Here is a 19,144-nt window from a genome sequence, read left to right as displayed (position 1 = left end):
ATGTTGTATTTAAGAAGAGACTGGTTCGGATCATGAGATTATCTTGCAAAGTAGGTTTAAACAAGTGTTTAGCGTCATATTAACTTATTAACTAGTTAGCCTTAAGCGTTATTGATTGTTAGATACGACCCATTTTCTCACTCTCATTATCATTTTTTTCTTTTCCAACTATAACTTCCATGATCTCAATTTGCATGATGTTTGGCTTATGGGGTCTAACTTAGTGGAAAAGCGTATTGATTTGCAGACCGTTGCTGGTGTGTGATTTGCATGATGTTTCTAGCTATTGAGGATTGGTGCAGTGTGACATACACATTTCACCCTTCTTTTTTTCGACGTTCATCATTGCAAATTACTTGGTTTTAAATATTTCATGATAATTTCAAATAATCCTGCCGTTGTGAAACAAATTACGTGAGAAAAAGAAGTCATAAAACAAATCAAAGCGGGAAAAATTCAAAAATTTGAAATTCAAACTCATAACGGGGCGTTCTTTTTCTTTCAAATACAAAATTATTAACAAAATGATCAAGAGCACATTTAGGAAAGTAAATTTACACAATACCCCTTCTTGAAGTTCCCTTTTATTCCACCATCACTCCCATCCCATCCCCCTCACCCCTTTTTATTATAATCTCACGCTCTCTCTCATTTCCTCCCGTCCCTCACTCTCTCTGAGGTATGCCCTTTCTCCTGTTGCTCTGCTTTAGTTCTTTTTTCTTTTTCTTTTCGTTCTCTAGAATTTCGACTTCATTTGATTTCTTGAAACTTCGTTCGATTTTCGCAGATTAAACAGTGAAATTTTACAAACCCTGTTTGAGATTTTGGGTTGAAAGAGCGATCCCTGAATATGGGTCAGATCCAATACTCCGAGAAGTACTTCGATGATATTTACGAGTACAGGTACCTTCATTTTCGCTTTGCTTTCTTTTGTTTGCTGCTTTGTTTTTCTTGATTAAATGTTTTTTTTTTCTGACCGTCTGTACAGGCATGTGGTTCTTCCTCAGGAAGTGGCTAAACTGCTCCCAAAAAATCGACTTCTCTCTGAAGTAAGTGCTTAGGGTTTTTCTCTTTTTGTTTTTTCATTTTTTTTCCTAAGATACATTTGGGTTCTCATTGTTTTGTTATTTGGAGCCATGGTTCTGTTTGATTGCCGAAGAAATTAAAGAAATGGAATTCAAACTCTGAATCTCAGTTATGCAAATATGTGAAAACCTATAATCTAGTTGGGATTTTTTCGTTGTTTGGTGTAATTGGGTTAATGTTTCAATCATGGAACCCAAATTAATTTGCAATATATTATACGGGTTTATATGGTTCTTCATGTAGTGGATTATTGCTTTTTAGTTCATGGAATCCCAAATTACTAGGATCTTTAATTTAATTTAATTTGAAAAGGCATTGAATTCCTATTTTTTGTTTCTCGGTCATATGTAGAGGTTTTGTAACGAGCGTTTTTGTTTTTGGGGTTCTGATGTCTATGTAAAAAATCATTGTGCTATTTGGTTTTTGTGAACCTGAAGGAAAGGGAAAAAGAGGATTGAGATTTTTGAAATATATGGTTTTGCTAAGTTGTAAAAATCAGAAGCATTGATCTCTGTGAATATGAAAACCCTTGGTATCTGAAATTAAGTAACCCCTTTTGTTTTCCCTTTGCATTTTGATTTCAGAATGAATGGCGTGCCATTGGAGTTCAGCAGAGCCGTGGCTGGGTTCACTATGCAATTCACCGCCCGGAGCCCCACATCATGCTCTTCAGGAGGCCACTGAACTATCAGCAACAGCAGGAGAACCAAGCCCAGCAGGTGCTTGCAAAGTGATTGTTGTGTTCAATTTCACCTTGTAATCTCTAGAACTGAAATGTTAGATAAACAGGTTTATGGTTTGTTCAAAAGTAATTTGGATGTTTGGGTCTTGGCACTGTAGGGTAATTCTCTCATTTGGAGAATTGTGAGGCGTAGTGACTTATTATTGTAATCTATGGTATTGTTGATGACTTTTAAAACGTACATGGTTGTTTTGTTTACCTCTGGTTTACTGCTTTTCTTGTGTGGATTTAGAACAAGTGGTGAGCTTGAATGATAATGTTCTGATTTTGGGTTTTTAAGCTTCTTGCGGCTCTGCTTTCTCTGATTTAGAACAAGTGGTGAGCTTGAACAAGTGAGATCTCATAATTAGAATAGTGGATGGATGCGGCGGTGATTCTGCTTAATATTATACTTTCCCAATTGATTGGAAGTAGTCATGAATGCTGAATAGTTTTGTGATTGTTGAGAAGCAAAGTTGATTCTCCATTTTTGTCAGAATGATTGGAAAGTGAATTATGTGCAAAGATATTTGGGATTGCTGGGTTGTGTTCATATCAGTTTTTATCTCCTGTAGGTCTTCATTTTGCGAGGGAAGTGTCGAACTTTTGAATGGGTCGTCAGTTGATGTACATTGTAATTTCCCAATAACCAACTCACTACGCATCTAACAGCTACATCTTTAACCTGGTCGTGGACGTGGGATTATCTTAGTCTCAATTTCTTTGGTCACAAGTCTAAGCTCCTTGTCCGAGAAACAAAGGAGACGCATATCTTACAAAATGGGTATGCAAGACAAGTATGCCCAGTGGATCAGACTATCACAGTTGAAATTCTAGACCCAAGATTACCACCCCCAATCATTTTAAACATAAAAGCTAGAAAATGATGACATGTTTTCTAGACACTGGGTAACCATTATAAATTATAATCACACTAAACTAAATTAAAACCGTAAGTTAACGGGGCTAACTCAATGGAAAATGGTCTTTATTTGCAAACCAGTGGTGTCAAGTTCGAACCCGTAGTGTGTGTGAAAACCCCCTTCTTTTTAGTTTAGACTATTGCATGTATTTTTTATATATATAATTTTAATTTTTAAAATAATAATATAAATAAATAAAAACCTAACTAAAACCGTAAAAATCACATTATGCTTTATGGGTGTGATAATTTAATTTTAAGGTGCCGATAGAATTATCTGTCTTCTGACCAGTTTCTTCCTAAATGAAAGAGCAGTTCACCCAAAAAACGGCAAACACTTTCAGTCCCCGAGTCTTTACCCGAATCCCGAGTCGGTGAGTATTGGGGCAGCTATTATTTCTTTCTGGGCAGCAATTGGAAGTGACTCAGGTGATTCAATCGTTCAATTTCAACTTTCTTCTTTGCGATTTCGAACTTTCATTTCTGTTTTCGCCAATTCATTATTCATAATTCGTTTTCAAAATTAGGGTTTTCTTCGATTTTTGAAATATGATTGGATTAACTTTTTTTTTTTCTCACTCATTACTCAATTCATTGAAAAAAGGTTGATCTTTCTGTGTGCGAATGCCTAATTATCCGTTTGGATCAAAATAAGCGAAAAATTCAATCCATGAGATGAGAAACAGAGTGATAGCTTTTCAATTTCTTAATTTGAATTGGAGGGTTTAATCAAGATTCATGAATGTGAATACTTGAAGCATACTTGTTGTGGAGAACTTTAGTTGGTGAACCACCAGGAGTTAAATGTATCTTTGCCTTTCTTTTCTTTAGTGAGATTGAACCTAAGACTTAATGTTTGAATTGAAGTTAGAATCTGTAAAGCCTTCTTTCTACAGTTTGGAGTTAGATAGCAAGAGATAGTGTCTATCTAATTTATGGATTGAGCATTTCCTTGCCTAGTTTTACAGTCGGCTGAACATTTTCTTTGACTGAACTAGAAGTTTGCTCTTATTGTAATTTACTGGCTATAATTTTCGAGGCAATAACCATGAAATTTTTCGGTTGGAAGCATACCAAAATACATAGTTTCATATTCACTGAATATAACTGTTATGTTTCTTGTTTACTTCATGTTTAGTTTGCTTTGGTACTCTCAATGGCCCTAGCACGGAATGCCATTGTTGCTACTGGCTTGGTGGCTTTTGCAGCTGCGGGCTTGGCATTTCCCTTTTACATGGCGTAAGTAGATTGCCATTTCAATGATGATGAATACACACTATAATGTCATGTTAATTCATGAGGGAAAAAAAAGTTAGCATAATGTGCTTTTTTGTTTTCCAGATCATCCCCAAAGCCTGTCATTGACCCTTCAAAGCCACTGTCACCCCAAGCAACGTTTCGAGGGCCTTATATAAACACTGGTTCCCGTGACGTTGGCCCTGACCATCAGAACTACTCAAAGAAGTGAGTATTTTGGCATGATGTATGCTCTCAGGAAGTAAACCTAATAAATTGAATCAATTTGGAGTTTGCTGCGCCGGATGAACGTACTTGTCTGGATTGGGGACCAGGAATGTCTTGAGTAGCACAGAGCGAGAGGGCAAAATCTTCCCATGTTCACTTTTGAATGTATTAAACTGAGTGGTAGCGAGATGTTTAACACTATTATTAGTACTAGAACTCGTTTGTGTAAAGCATAAAGATAAAAGAGTTTAAGTTAGGCACAGAGAGATGGATATGAATTGTTTTGATTGATTCTAAACTAGTATTATTATGTTTTTTTTTAATGTATGTTTCAATACTCTAGTTTCTGATTCCTGAAGGGAAATCAAATTCAAGTTAAGAAAATAAGAAAAGTGCATTTGTTAGCGGGATGTGACATTCTTTACGTATCATGTGTTTGATTCTGATTCTACTTCTATGTTTTATAAAATGCAACGGAGGACCGGATTTGGCTAATTGAGAGTATGTTTACTAAAACATATGTTGATTAATTGACAAGAGAAGAAGGAACAATATAACCAGAGTTTAAGAGAGGTACATCTAAACCCTAAACCCTAGTTATTTTTACTTTCTTATTCACATGCCTCTAAATTCTAAACAATAAACCCGAACCCTACTAAAGTCAAGACTTGTTCAAAGTAAAGACTAAATTCGAAGCATAAATTGGCACTCAACATGTATGCTTGTTTTAAGTAGGTAAAAAAATCATTTTTCGTCCCTCTAGTTTAATGAAATTTTCATTTTTATCCATGTGGTTTCAATTCTTGCAATTTGATTCCTGTAGTTTGATTTTATTGCAATTTAAGGACTTGTTCAAATTTCCATTCAATTCCTTGATGGAATGAACACATGTCTCTTACGTGGAGGGGTATTTTGGATGGAATTAGATAGAAATTTGAATGTGACATTGAATTGTGTAATAGAATCAAACCACATGGATTAAATTGACAAAATTAAAATATATGACTAAATTGAATAAACTGGCAAACTACAGTGACCAAAAGTGACTTTTTCCCTTAGATTTTCAGCTGTTTTATCTCCTGAACTCACCCTAATCGAACTTAACCCCCAAATAATTTAAAGCCAATTTAGTCCTCAAAATTATTATAAATATCCAATTCGCCCTTACCGTCAAATTTTTCAAACTCCATCCAATTTTCTGTCCAATTGTCACATGATTTACTGTGTGAGTTTTAAAAAATTAAATTAAATAACTAAAATATTTGGAAAGAAAAAAAACCACAACCCAGCTCTACCCACCCCGAGCCGTTCCCGCCAACACCCACCCAGCCGCAACCCTCACCCCCTTTTAAGTAAGAGTTTTTTGGGCCATAAGGATCTTATAGGGTCCATTTTATGAACCCAATTGCCACTTGGTCCAAAAAGAAACTCCTTAAGAAAAAAGTCCAAAAAAATTTCCACTTGGTCCATAATTCAGCTTCTTGATTTTTCTATACTCGTGTCCTTGTCTCACATCTGAACTCTGAATCAGCAAGTTTACTGTCTTCCAAAGTTGTGGACGTGATTTTTTCTCAACGGTGGCTCACTCACTAATGGCCGGCACCGTCAACACCAAACAAAACCTAACCAATGACCTCTCGCCACGACACAAATGACTATTTTGTGCACAATTTTCCCTCCCGAAATTACCGTTAATCTCCTCAGAGCTTAAACTGGAATTCTCTAGCTCAGGCAAGGACAAGGGGCCCCATTTCAAACTTGCACGCAAAGTCCTCCATTTTCGTTTTTAGAGCCTACCTTGACCAATTTCTTCAGCAGAAAATCACAGAATTGAAGTATCAGAAACAAACCCATAATGGCAGTTTTACTCTCTTCCTCTGCTTCTTCTACAATTTTTACTCTATCATCATCATCACCAACCCCAAAACCTCCCAAGACACTTCCTTTCTTGATCTCCACCAATAACCCAAATCGTAAATTACCAGGTAGAGCAAAAAGTCTATCTCCTTTGAGAGTAGCTGTGCCTGCAACCCAACCACAAACCACAGACCCAGAGGCACCACCCACACAGACAGAACAAGATGGTGAAGATTACAGAGTTGAGGATGAGGTTGACGATGAGAACCCGACAACCAAGTTCAATTGGAGGGATCATTGGTACCCAGTTTCTTTGATTGAAGATTTGGACCCTCGCTTGCCTACCCCATTTCAGCTTCTGGGTCGTGACCTTGTTTTATGGTATGATAAGTCTTCTGGTGAATGGGTTGCTTTTGATGACAAATGCCCTCACCGCCTCGCGCCCTTATCTGTAAGCTTTTCTGGGTTCACTCTTACTTGATCATTTTTGTCAGATTAATGTTATGTTCTGTTTGCTTGCCGAGAATTTGGAGGAAAAGAAATAACAATAAGACAATAAAATTCCCCAAGTTGGTCTTTTTTAATACGTTAGGTTGCTTTCTTTTTGTACAGTTAGTCTCACTAATCATATAAAATTTGATGACTTCCATGTAACTGTAATGTAAGCGTAACAGCAATTTCTGGTTTAGAAATGTTCAGATAATGAAATTAGAAACAGGGTCATGGGTGGGGTTGTTTGGTTTTGCAGGAAGGACGGATTGATGAAGGGGGAAACTTGCAGTGTTCATACCATGGATGGTCATTTGACGGATGTGGATCATGTGTTAAGATTCCGCAGGCTTCATCTGAAGGTCCTGAGGCTCGTGCCCTTCGGTCTCCAAGAGCATGTGCTACAAGGTTTCCTACACTGGTGTCTCAAGGCCTACTCTTTGTTTGGCCAGATGAGAATGGATCGGAAAGAGCTAATGCCACTAAGCCTCCCATGTAATTGATTCATTTTATGTCTCTCTTGTGAATTTTTAATTTGTGAATATAGTGATTAGGATTGTTGATTACTGTACTCGAATTGTTTTTTAATTGTTTAATATGGTTAGTTGTTAATTGTTATACCTTTGATTACTGAATATCTTAATGCCCTTTTGATGTGATGTACTTATTCAATGTTTAGGCTGCCTGAGGAATTTGGTAAACCTGAGTTTTCATCAGTGACAATCCAGCGTGATCTGTTCTATGGCTATGATACCCTCATGGAAAATGTCTCTGATCCTTCCCACATTGACTTCGCTCATCACAAGGTATATGGTTCGATCTAATATCTGGGTTTTTCTTTCTTCTTCGTTATTCAAGCAAAAAATTTGGTTGGTTGGTCCTCTCTTTAACCAGATAAAGTCGTGCAGTTAAAGTGGTAATAGTGAATGCTAGTAAATTGAGCAGTTGGCATATTGTTGGTGGATAAATCTATGAAACTAATTGTTAGAAAAAACAATTATCAATGACTGATTAAAACAATTATATAAACAGAATTTATAACAGTCTGATATGAACAATAAATAAAACTGAATTTGAGATAGAGGCTATTTGATGCAATGTCCTAAAGACAGTAATTTCACCCTTCTCGGTGCTTGAAGTTCTTTTCAACTATCTCGTATTTTAAGCCCTAGCGGACTTAGAATCGCGAACGTTGTTTGTTTTCCTCTCATATGAAATGCTTGTAGAATGCTTTTTCTGTGTTGAACGTATGAGGCCTTATTTGATTTAAATAAACTTCTGAAACCTTATCAGAAGAGTCACAACTGTTAGAAAACAGTTAATAAAACTAATCCGAATTAATAAAAAATTATTAATTCAAACCAAAAATAATTTTAAATCTGAAAGTTTCTTTTGACTATTAAATATTATATATTTTTATATAATATTCAAAGCCCAAATCGATTTTGAAGCCCAAATTGCTTCCACTTGGCCTACTTCCATTTACTAAGTGTGGCACTTCCACACTTATAAGGACCTCACTCTTTCTACTTTCTATCAATGTGGGACAAAGGTTCTTGAATTTAATTCAAACTTCCAACACTAATATCATACACATTTGTGTCTGTTCCAATCTAATGTTATGTACTTTTGCTACGTGTATTTTGCATGTGTTGGTCTTTGGAACTTGACCTTTTTTTTTCCTGCTCTGTGGTACTTGGCATGTGAATTCTAAGATCCAAGCTCTGCTAATCGGGTTGTGTTAGGAAATGGGCAATGTATAATAAGGAACGTTAATACTTGGCAATTGAATTTCATTTCATGATAGAAAAAGTTTCCATTTTACTTAATTGTGAAATCACTCAAACAGGTTACAGGAAGGAGAGATAGAGCCAAGCCTTTGCCATTTAAAGTGGAGGCCAGCGGCCCATGGGGATTTGCTGGAGCAAATGAAGGCAACCCACGGATTACTGCTGAGTTTATAGCTCCTTGTTATTATTTGAACAAGTAAGTTCATCACCCTTGTATAAGCAGTAAAAGATTATATGAGTTATGTGTAGGACTTTGATGTTATCCTTCTAAAACTTAATCATGTTTTATCCAGAATAGAGATTGACACAAAGCTTCCACTAGTTGGTGATCAAAAATGGATTATATGGATTTGTTCCTTCAACGTTCCAATGGCACCAGGGAAGACTCGTTCTATTGTTTGTAGTGCTCGAAATTTCTTTCAGTTCAGCATGCCAGGGCCTGCTTGGTGGCAGGTATGAACTTTGTATTAGCTTATGTCGTAGTTTGTACTTCATAACAACAATTTGGTGAACCAGCACTTGTTGTCGGATCCTTATGGTGGATACTATTATGGTCTCTTGTGTAGAAATAAATTACTTTTACTCATTATAACTTCATATAACTTGATGAGAGGATATGTGAATTCCCGATTTTCTCCATACAACACGTGATGTTTAGCTTTTCCGGTTGACACTGAGATAAGTTGTATGTGATTAGTTATTAAACTATAGAAGAAGGGATTAGGCACCAGTCCAAATTATGAGCATCGGATGCCATATGAGCTAAAAAGCAATATCACTTTTCAATGAGCTTCCAAAAGTTCTTACTTTGATTTGTGTGTGAAATATATTGATCTTACTTGCTGTCAGTCCTTTCTCCTGCTGATTTCTTATTCCCGAGTCAAGTTAGGATTTTGTCAAACAATTTAGCAGTAAACCAATCGGAACATTACGCTCATAGTAGGCTTCAAGTTCATTTTTTAAATATCCTTTTTCAATGTTAATATCCTTATAATCTTGGATTTTTCTTATTTCTCAACTTGTAAATATTTCAGGTGGTTCCTAGATGGCATGAGCATTGGACTTCAAATAAGGTGTATGATGGAGACATGATTGTCCTTCAGGGTCAAGAGAAGGTCTTTCTTTCCAAGTCCAAGGAGGAATCTGGTGATGTTAATAAGCAGTACACAAAAATTACATTCACTCCCACACAAGCAGATCGCTTCGTCTTGGCATTTCGGAATTGGCTGAGGCGGCATGGCAACAGCCAACCTGAGTGGTTTGGCAGCATTGACCAACAACCTTTGCCATCAATGGTCTTATCAAAACGTCAGGTGATAAGCAGTTCTTTCTTTCTTGAAAAGCAGACTAAACAAATTCTATCTGAAGCTGCTATTTGACTTGGTTTTATTTTAACTTTGTTTTGCAGATGTTAGACAGATTTGAGCAGCACACCCTCAAATGTTCCTCATGTAAGCAAGCTTATACAGCATTCCAGACATGGCAGAAGCTGCTAATTGGGGCAACCATTGTTTTCTGCGCAACAGCCGGAATACCTTCAGATCTGCAGCTACGGATCATTTTGGCCGGCTTTGCACTTCTAAGTGCTGCCTTGGCTTATGCCTTACGTGAACTCGGAAAGAATTTTGTGTTTGTTGATTATGTACATGCTGAAATTGAATAGAGATATAGAGTTATACATGGAAACTAACCCGAATTGTTTCTGCCTGATGCAAGGCTTACTGCCTTAGATACTAGTTTCTAGTGCATCACTGTTAGGATTAATACAAAGCTTATACAGCATTCCAAACGAGCCCAAGTCCGTTTGGATCATGAGATTTAAATCTAGGTACTTTAATTTATGTTTAGAGTTAATTGCTTGTGTACAAACATAAACAGTGTACAAAAGTTTGTATTTATGCAAAAATATAACAAGACATACATGATTTGTATTAAACCAGAACCCCAAACTTCAACTTACTTGTTAAGCACCTACAAGAATTGGTTGGTTTGCTATTTTCATGATTTCAACCAGACCAAATTAGAGGGGGGTGATAATGAAACCAGACAACCCAAAAATAAAAAATTCCGGTTTCAAAAACACAATTAAGCACAATTTGATTCAAAACATTAACATCTAATTAATATGAGATCAATTACACCCAGAAATCACCAAGCAAAATGTTCAAATTTGATTCCCAAAAAACACACTACAAAATACCCTAAACCTAACATCCTATGCATCTCAGATGCCAACCCCAAATTTAGGCTTTACAACTAAAAACCCTAATTAAATTCCCGATCACAAAATACCCATTTCCCCAAACGCCCTAAGAGCTAGTAAACTTGGTCACCGCCTTGGTCCCCTCCGAGACAGCGTGCTTAGCGAGCTCACCAGGCAAAACCAGTCTCACAGCAGTCTGAATCTCCCTGGAAGTGATCGTCGGCTTCTTGTTGTACCTAGCGAGCCTCGAAGACTCCTGGGCGAGCTTCTCGAAGATATCGTTGATGAAGCTGTTCATGATCCCCATGGCCTTGCTTGAGATCCCAATGTCAGGGTGGACCTGCTTCAGGACCTTGAATATGTAGATCTTGTAGGTCTCCACGCTCTTCTTGGATCTCTTCTTCTTCTTGTCAGTGGCACCAGAGGCTTCTTTGGGAAGCTTCTTCTCGGCTCTCGGCTTCTTCTCTGCAGGGGCCTTCTCGGCCTTCTTCTCCTCCGCTGGCTTCTTCTCGGCTGGCTTCTTCTCTGCCTTGGGCGCCATGGCAAATTTCAGAGATTTTTCAGAGACTTTCGAAGGAAGAGAGAAATACAGATTGCTTTTGAAACGAAGGTTGTGTTGCGAAGGTGTTGGGTTTGAGGTTTGGGTTCTGTTTATATAGTGGGAGGAGGTGGAATGTGATTGGTTGAGTTTGTGAGGTGGGGATCGATGACGTGGAGCGGTTGGATTTTCGGGAGATGGGCATGGACGGTGGAGATTGGGTTTCGGTTGAGCGGTGGAATTTTGGGGACTGTTTTGTTTTGAATAGTTTTTAAAATAGGTTTTTGGGTTTGGCGGGCTTGGGTATTAAGGCGCGCTCTGGCGAAAATAATTGAAAGTTTTAAACTTTAAAAAATCGTTAATTTACACATTCACACCAGCGTGTAAGAGGAATGCTATCTACATTTCTCATTTACTTTCCCTAATTTGGTTTTTCCAATCTTCTGTTGATAGATAGACTCCACCAATAAACCAGATAATTAATGTTATAAGAGCATCTATAATCACGCTTTTTATTTTTTAGTTAAAATTTAGGACAAACTACAGTAAAGCCTCTAACCTATAGGGTCATTTACGAGTTCATACCCGATTTTCGGAACATTTATGGGTACATACACAACGTCGCAAAAAATTACAGATCGCCCCCTCCGTTAGCGATTCCATCATGAAATCCGTTACGTGCCTACGTGGCGTCCGCCTTCTGTAATTCAGAAATCTATTAAGGGCATTTTCGCATCTCACTTCCCTGGGTTTAGCGCCCAAAACAACATGTGGCATAACGTAATTCAAAAAAAAAAAAAAAAAAACCCAATCATTCCAGGATCGTCCCTAACTTCTATCACCGAAATCGATTCCCCCCCCCTCCCCAAAATCGAAACCGATTGCACAAATTGAAACCTAATCCCTATTTTGCATCCATCGAAAGCGCAAAGAAGGCTGAGTTGATGTAATTCGAGATGCCCTGGGGTATTCGTCCTTGTGGTTGTCGTGCCCCTCGTTACTATAAGTTGAAGGCAGTTTTTAAATTTTCTTGCTTTTAGGTTTCCTCGCAAAGGTTTAAGATGCGTGCAGTTTGATTTTGTCTGAACCTTTCAATTGCTTTGTAGTGTGCTTGATAGTGCGCAATCTCCAACAGGTAGAAGACACGTGTCAAGACCTAGGCGTTCCAATCTGCTTTTCCTCCTCCAATCCAACGGCTGACATTTTTTTGGCAATAAAATTATGAAAAAGAATCGAATTTTTTTCCTTCTATAAATACCTATCAATACCCTTCACTTTCGATCTTCATACATTTTCTTATACTTCTACTATTATTCACTATTTACTCAACATTTTCCTCTCTTTCAAATTGTATTTTTATTTCTTATCTTTATGGCATCTTCTATTGAAACCGGATGAGTGTGGAGCACCATGGAAGATGTTTTCTTATCTGAGTCTTGGCTTCAAATTAGTCATTGTCCCGTGTTAGGCAGTGAGATGAAATTTTGTCATATGTGGAAAAAAATTCATGCCGAATTTTGTGAAAGAATTCCAGGGTCGACTCGTAAGAAAATGACATTATCTAGTAAGTAGAAAATTCTCAATAAAGAGTTGGCAAAATGGAGAGATGCCTTGGCAAAAGCGAGGGACAACCATAGAAGCGGGGAAAATCTTAGTAGCGAGGTAAGTATTTTGTAATTTTCGTTTTATTAAGTTTAATGTCCTAATATATATATATTTTTAATGTTTCTTGCATTTTCAATATTTTGTTAATATTTCTTACATTTCTAATATTTTATTAATATTTCTTCCATTTTCAATATTTTATTAATATTTCTTCCATTTTCAATATTTTGTTAATATTTCTTGCATTTCCAATTGTTTCTTAATATTTCTTGCATAAATAATATTTTGTTAATATTTGTTATATTTCCAATATATTCGTAAGGTTAATTGCATTTCTATTATTATTTTTATGTTACTTGCATATCTAATATATTTTAAATATTTCTTGCATTTCCATTTTTTTTTTGTTAATAGATTATTCAAGCACATATGTGGTTTGGTGCAATTTGGCAAGGCAAAAAAACTTTCAACCATCATGAATGTTGGGAGGTGGTGAAAAATTGTAAACGCTTCATAATTATTCTCACGGGTCCCGCCGTTATGTTAAACGAGATGCCACTCCATGATTCAACGACATCGTATTCACCTTTTGATTCCCTTATGAGTCAAGACTCACATATTGAAAAGGAGCTGAGGCCCATTGGCCGAAGGTTACAAAGGAGAAGAAAGGGAGTAATTCTAGCAGTAATACATCAAAAAATTTGGAGGAAATTGTAAGGCGGAGCGCCATAAAAATTGAAATAGATCGGAAGCACCAATAGAACGAGATGACAATTTGAGCAGAAAATCTTCAAAAAAGGGAGTTTTTGCACAAAGAAATCATAAACAAGAAGGATCGGGAAACCATGGCCATGGATACAAGCCATATGTCCCTTGAAGCAAAACAATTTTGGATGCTAGAACGAAGGGATGTTATGAGAAGAAGACTTTTCTGTGACGATGGGCCTAGCAACACGGATTGGTTAAATGATCAAAATCATTAAATTAGTTGGCATACCTTTTATTTATTTGTATTTTTCATGTTTTGTATTAAAGTTGTTGTAAATTCATGTATTTTATTTTAGTAGCAGTAATTCTTAATGACTTGTATTGGATTTCTTTATTTAATAAACAAAGCATTCAATAAAATACCTTTTTATTCAACATATTCCATACATCAAACAAAACATAATTAAAAGGAAAAACCACAACCAAAGCACAATAATAATAACAAACCACAACCAAATCATAACTAAATAAAACCTAACCAAAGCATATATGCTTCATCATTCACCGTCATTGCCTTTCACCACCCATAGATGCTCCATCAAGTCAAGTTGACGCATTTCATGAATATACGAAGATCATATCTCTGTATATCAATCTATCATACGGTTCATGAAACAACCATCTCTAACCAACGGATCCGGCTCAAATGGTTCTCCACTTGGCCCCATGGGCCTTTCATAAATTTGTGTCAAGGCCATGTTCATGGGATCCGGTTCGTAGACCTCTACAGCATCGTAATCATTAGGGATGGCAATAATACTCGTTGGTTTGGGCCCCCGTCAGGTCCCCGGCCCTAAAAGATGGAGTTTCGGGGAAATCGGGTGGCGGGGATCCCGAATTTGCAAAATCCCTTATCGGGGATGGGCCGGGGATGGTATTATTATCCCCGTCCCTGAACCAGGCCCGATAAGTAATATATTTATTTATAATTCATATATAAAAATATATATTAATATAATATAATAAACAAAGTTACCCTAGCGTCGCTCCTTATTCCTGATAAATTGTATAGAGAGTTGGCACGCACATCGAACTTGGCAACATCATAGTGGATTGGCAACAACATAGTGGATTTGTGTAATATGTGAGGATCATGAACATGCTATGAATGAAGATGAAGGGTTGGTCACGTGCTGCTGCTTCTATTAGTTGTTAGGAAAACCAAAGTCCTCAAACAAACCATGAATGAGGAGGAAATAAAAGTGGAAGGCTAAAACTCAAGTGTTTACGAAAAAGCTAAGTTTTTGTACGTCACCAAGTAGGTCATATATGAATTTGGGTTCTAAGTTTTGTTCATATTCAAAAAAGATGATATCCTCTCGAATTCTTTGAGTGACTACACATCAATGTTCTCTGTTTAAGATTTCTTTTAAATTAAGTTCACGGGCAAAAGGTCAGCAAGGTTCTCTCTTTAAGATTTCTCTCTTTGATAATTTTATATTGTAAAAAATATTGTACCTTCTAATTGCTGTATCAATCTTTATATTTTTAATATATATGTTTTTTTTTTCTAGATGGGTGACAACAATGAAGAGACTCAAGTTCCTGAAACCCAAATTAAGGAGGAAAATAATCCTACACGAACTGAACATGATAGGAATCCTGCAACAACTGAAAATAACAACAAAGAAGCCACCAATTGAACTCAAGATGCTATGAATAAAAGGAAAGGTAGATCTCCTGCTTGGGAACATTTTGAAAAGAAAGAAATTCGTGGTCAAATAAAAGCCGTGTGCATTCATTGTAAGAATACCTTAAGCGCAAGTAGCAAGAATGGGACTAGACATTTACTTGATCATGTAAAGTCTTGTCTTTATAAGAGACAAAGAACCATAGATCAATCAATGTTGAATCTTACAAAGTCGAATGATGGGACCGTCAATCTTGGTACTTATAACTTTGACCACGACCATGCTAGGAGGACACATGCAAATATGATTATTCTTCATGAATATCCATTATCCATGGTTGATCATATTGGATTCAAGATGTATTCCAATGCTTTGCAACCATTATTTAAAGTGTGTTCTCAAAACACAATCAAGAAGGATATCTTTAAAGTTTCTGAAGTTGAGAGGGAGAAAATAATGAAGTTGTTCGACACAAATAGAAGTAGAATTGCCATTACAACTGATATGTGGACATCGAATAATCAAAATAGAGGATTCATGACTATCACATCACATTTCATTGATGATGCATGGAATTTACAAAGCCGACTAATAAGCTAAATTTATTATATTGTTCTTATTTGAATTTTTAATACTCTTTTTAAAAAAAATAATTAGATTGTGACTTATTTGGTTTTTATTGTAGGTTTATATACGTTCCATGTCCAAACACAGTGGATGTACTTGCTGATGCTTTATTGGAATGCATGTTCGAATGGAACCTTGACCGTAAGTTGTCTATCTTAACTGTAGATAATTGTTCTACAAATGATTCCAAGATTGCGATAGTTTTAGATAAGATTTGCTCCAGTTCACTTATGTTAGATGGACGTTTATTCCACATGCGGTGTTGTGCGCATATTCTGAATTTGGTGGTGAGAGATGACTTAGAGGTAATTAAAAAGTGTATTGAGAAAATTAGGTACAGTGTTGCATTTTGGCTAGGAACCCAAAAAAGAGAGGTGAAATTTCTTGAAGCAGCAAGACAGTTGAGAGTTCCAACCTCTAAAATGTTCGAACTTGATTGTAAGACTAGATAGAACTCTATATATTCCATGCTTAAGACTGCAATGATATACAAATATGTTTTTCCTTGTTTGAAGCATCGCGAGCCGTTGTACAAAGAAGTGCCTAGTGAAACTGATTGGGCAAAGACAAAGGAGCTTGTTGATAAGTTGGCCATGTTTTATGATGTGACTGTGCTTTTTTCAGGGACCAAGTATCCTACTGCCAATCTTTACTTTAAGAATATTTATGCTATTAGATTAGCAATTTATGATTGGCTTAATTCTGAACAAGAGGAAATGCAAGCAATGACATTACATATGCAAACAAAGTTTGAGAAGTATTGGGATACAATACATGGTTTGATGGGAGTTGCAAGTATTTTGGATCCAAGGTATAAGATGAAACAAATTGAATTTTTATGCCCTCTAATATATCCAAACAATGCAGCTTAAGAGATTAAGAAATATAAAGATATCCTCTATGACTTAGTCAAGGAGTATCAGTCAAAATCTCAACAAAGTTAGCAGGTCCAATCTGAATCTTTAATTCCTACTTCTTCATCTAGGCCATCTATGCCTAAAATTGATTTGGTAAAGCAATTGGATGTGTTTGTTTCTCACTCCACTACCCATGGACATGTTAAATCTGAGTTGGATCATTATTTAGAAGAGTCTCTTTTACCTAGGAATGAATGATGATGATGATTTTGATATATTGTGTTGAGGGAAATCAAATGGGATCAAATATCCTACTTTGCATGATATTGCTAGAGATATTTTGATTATTCCTGTATCCACAATTTTTTCAGAGTCTTGCTTTAGTACTAGCGGAAGGATTATAAACCCTCATCGTAACCGGCTTCATTCAAAAACAGTAGAGGCATTGATGTGCACTCTTGATTGGTTATGGAGTGAGATAAAATGTATTGAAATATTTTTTGTGGTTATATTTTTCATATTAAGTAAAACATTTTATTATTGTTTTCTGATAATTTTTTTTTTATATGGTTAGCTTCAAGCTCCAATGAGAACGAAGTCAAAAGACTCACCGTTCAAGATGAGGAAGTTGATAATCATGAGGAAGAGGTAACATTCTTATATTTAATAACTCTCCTTATTTTTTTTAAATGAATTTTTCTTATATTGGCAAGTTTCTTATTTTCTTTTAAATAATTGTAATGCCTTTATCTTATTAATTTTTAATTTTTTGTAGGAGTCTACCATTGAAACAGAGAACATCTCTTTGTTTTTTAATTAAAGCTATGAATGAGGAAGCATACGAGAGTTCATTGAAATTGTGAAGTTTTAGTTGATGATAAAATATTGTCAATATTTCTTTAGGATTGGTTTTCTAATTTAAGACTAGATGGATTTGTTGTTCTTACTGAAAAAGTTTCTAAAAATTCAGATTGGGAAATTATTTCAAGTTTTGTGTCCTTCTTTGCTTTGTTGAAGAAATTATTTTAATAAGAAATATCTTGTGGTGGTTGTTTTTAAAAATTCACAATGATGTGACTGTGCTTAGAAAATTATTTTAACAAGTATCTTATTAAAAATCGGGGATTGGGGCGGGTACGGGAGGCACTTCCCCGACGGGAATAGGACGGGGATTCCCGACGGGGATGGGGATGGGGATTCCCGAAAAGCCTAAACCGGGGATTGGGGCAGGGACGAGGATGGGGATGGTATTGTCATACCCGGCCCTTAACCGGCTCGTTGCCATCCCTAGTAATCATACTCATCCTCCACAATCATATTATAAAGGATGATGCAAGTCATCATAATGCTTCTGAGGACCTCCTCATCAAACATACGGGCCGCACCTCGAATAATCAACCACCGAGCTTGAAGGATACCAAAACACATTTCGACATCTTTCCTGTATCCTTCTTGATAGGAAGCAAATAATTTTTGCTTATGGGATCGGGGATTCAGAATGGATTTGACAGCTAGATAATACCCCATCTAGTAGACTGTATTGTTGACTTGATAGGTGATATTGGGGCCTTACCCTCTCAAAACATCGTTAAAGACCGGGGATTGACCCAGCACGTTGAGGTAATTTTGGGATCCGGCAACTCCGAAGAAGGCATGCCAAACCCATGTATCGAAGCCAGCAACGGCTTCAAGGATGATACTTTTTTGGCCTTTTCTATTGCTGTAATCTCCTTGCCAGGCAGTTGGGCAATTCTTCTATTGTTAATGCATATAGTCGATGATACCAATCATTCCTGGAAATCCTCAAGCTTTGACTTTTTGTAGAAGTGGTTGGAGGTCCCTGAGAGTAGGTATGCGCAGGTAGTCCCTAGTGTACAGAATTTCGACTGCATCACAAAATCTTACCAAGGCCTCCAATGTAGTGGACTTCCCCATCGGGCAATCTCATCCACCTGATCAGCGGATGAACCATACTCCAACATTCGTAAAACAGCTGTAAGCTTTTGCTCCGGAAAAAGTTCCAAAACCTCAACAGCATCACACTTTTGAATAAAGTATGCATCATAATTACAAATATCATGCATGACTTTATTAAATAAATGAGGTTGCATTCTATATCGCATTCAAAAATCAACATCATAGTACAAAGAATTTAGGATAAAATAATCTTCCAAAAGATTCTTACCTCGAGAATGCCTATCCTGTCCACATTCGGGCCACGGCCGACTTGTGAACCATGACGGCAACCTTGGTTCTCTTCATGAAGCAAAGCCACTGCTATGACAACTTGTTCATCTTATTCTCTCTGCAACCTTTGCCTTTCAACTCGTCTACGACTTCTCTTATTTGTTTTTCGCTCTTGCCTCTCCAAGCATCTCCTCAAATCTTCCATTGAGAATGGAGTATGAATTCTAAACTCTGAGAAATGAAAATATAGAAAGATGTGGTGTGAAAGGTATGAGCTAAGCCTCTGATTTTATATAAAATTTTGGCCAGATAGAGATGTCACGTGGCTTGATTTGATAGGATGAAAATCTTATCTGAAATTTGAAATTTGAAATTTATATGAATTTTGAATTTTGAAAT

General features: G+C 36.6%; 4 protein-coding genes and 1 pseudogene across 4 annotated transcripts; 4 read left to right on the top strand and 1 right to left on the bottom strand.

Moving 5' to 3' along the window:
- Positions 1-538: 538 nt before the first annotated feature.
- LOC103326291 (cyclin-dependent kinases regulatory subunit 1) lies at positions 539-2,026 on the top strand. Its single transcript, XM_008228506.3, has 4 exons — positions 539-679; positions 788-903; positions 989-1,049; positions 1,671-2,026. Exons 2-4 carry the CDS (start codon positions 851-853, stop codon positions 1,818-1,820), a joined length of 264 nt encoding a protein of 87 aa, XP_008226728.1. The 5' UTR covers positions 539-679; positions 788-850; the 3' UTR covers positions 1,821-2,026.
- A 990-nt stretch (positions 2,027-3,016) lies between these two features.
- Positions 3,017-4,516, top strand: LOC103326280 (uncharacterized). Its single transcript, XM_008228495.3, has 3 exons — positions 3,017-3,158; positions 3,868-3,968; positions 4,071-4,516. Exons 2-3 carry the CDS (start codon positions 3,886-3,888, stop codon positions 4,195-4,197), a joined length of 210 nt encoding a protein of 69 aa, XP_008226717.2. The 5' UTR covers positions 3,017-3,158; positions 3,868-3,885; the 3' UTR covers positions 4,198-4,516.
- Positions 4,517-5,728: 1,212 nt separating this feature from the next.
- Positions 5,729-10,183, top strand: ACD1 (Pheophorbide a oxygenase family protein with Rieske 2Fe-2S domain-containing protein). Its single transcript, XM_008228484.3, has 7 exons — positions 5,729-6,501; positions 6,799-7,034; positions 7,219-7,345; positions 8,389-8,525; positions 8,623-8,782; positions 9,364-9,642; positions 9,738-10,183. The coding sequence occupies exons 1-7, from the start codon at positions 6,049-6,051 to the stop codon at positions 9,990-9,992; spliced, it is 1,647 nt and encodes a 548-aa protein (XP_008226706.2). The 5' UTR covers positions 5,729-6,048; the 3' UTR covers positions 9,993-10,183.
- Positions 10,184-10,424: 241 nt separating this feature from the next.
- LOC103326263 (histone H2B.1) lies at positions 10,425-11,173 on the bottom strand. The gene has a single exon (XM_008228474.2). The coding sequence runs from the start codon at positions 11,071-11,073 to the stop codon at positions 10,639-10,641; it is 435 nt and encodes a 144-aa protein (XP_008226696.1). The 5' UTR covers positions 11,074-11,173; the 3' UTR covers positions 10,425-10,638.
- A 3,108-nt stretch (positions 11,174-14,281) lies between these two features.
- On the top strand, positions 14,282-16,393 carry LOC148921534 (zinc finger BED domain-containing protein RICESLEEPER 3-like; annotated as a pseudogene).
- Positions 16,394-19,144: the final 2,751 nt, after the last annotated feature.

This window comes from Prunus mume, linkage group LG1 (genome assembly GCF_029339155.1).
Source record: "Prunus mume cultivar Tortuosa linkage group LG1, ASM2933915v1, whole genome shotgun sequence".
NCBI classification, from domain to species: Eukaryota; Viridiplantae; Streptophyta; class Magnoliopsida; order Rosales; family Rosaceae; genus Prunus; species Prunus mume.
The sequence above is the reverse complement of the archived record's forward strand: the minus strand, read 5'-3'. Positions and strand labels throughout refer to the sequence as shown.

What these genes read in the sequence shown, in the direction of transcription:
- ACD1 (XM_008228484.3), top strand. Translation starts at nt 6,049, where the DNA reads ATGGCAGTTTTACTCTCTTCCTCTGCTTCTTCTACAATTTTTACTCTA. An exon ending in AATGCCACTAAGCCTCCCAT is followed by an intron (nt 7,035 to 7,218) that starts GTAATTGATTCA and finishes TTCAATGTTTAG; the next exon opens with GCTGCCTGAGGAATTTGGTA. An exon ending in CAGGGCCTGCTTGGTGGCAG is followed by an intron (nt 8,783 to 9,363) that starts GTATGAACTTTG and finishes TAAATATTTCAG; the next exon opens with GTGGTTCCTAGATGGCATGA.
- LOC103326291 (XM_008228506.3), top strand. Translation starts at nt 851, where the DNA reads ATGGGTCAGATCCAATACTCCGAGAAGTACTTCGATGATATTTACGAG. An exon ending in GATGATATTTACGAGTACAG is followed by an intron (nt 904 to 988) that starts GTACCTTCATTT and finishes CCGTCTGTACAG; the next exon opens with GCATGTGGTTCTTCCTCAGG. An exon ending in AAAATCGACTTCTCTCTGAA is followed by an intron (nt 1,050 to 1,670) that starts GTAAGTGCTTAG and finishes TTTTGATTTCAG; the next exon opens with AATGAATGGCGTGCCATTGG.
- LOC103326280 (XM_008228495.3), top strand. Translation starts at nt 3,886, where the DNA reads ATGGCCCTAGCACGGAATGCCATTGTTGCTACTGGCTTGGTGGCTTTT. An exon ending in GCATTTCCCTTTTACATGGC is followed by an intron (nt 3,969 to 4,070) that starts GTAAGTAGATTG and finishes TTTGTTTTCCAG; the next exon opens with ATCATCCCCAAAGCCTGTCA.
- LOC103326263 (XM_008228474.2), bottom strand. Translation starts at nt 11,073, where the DNA reads ATGGCGCCCAAGGCAGAGAAGAAGCCAGCCGAGAAGAAGCCAGCGGAG.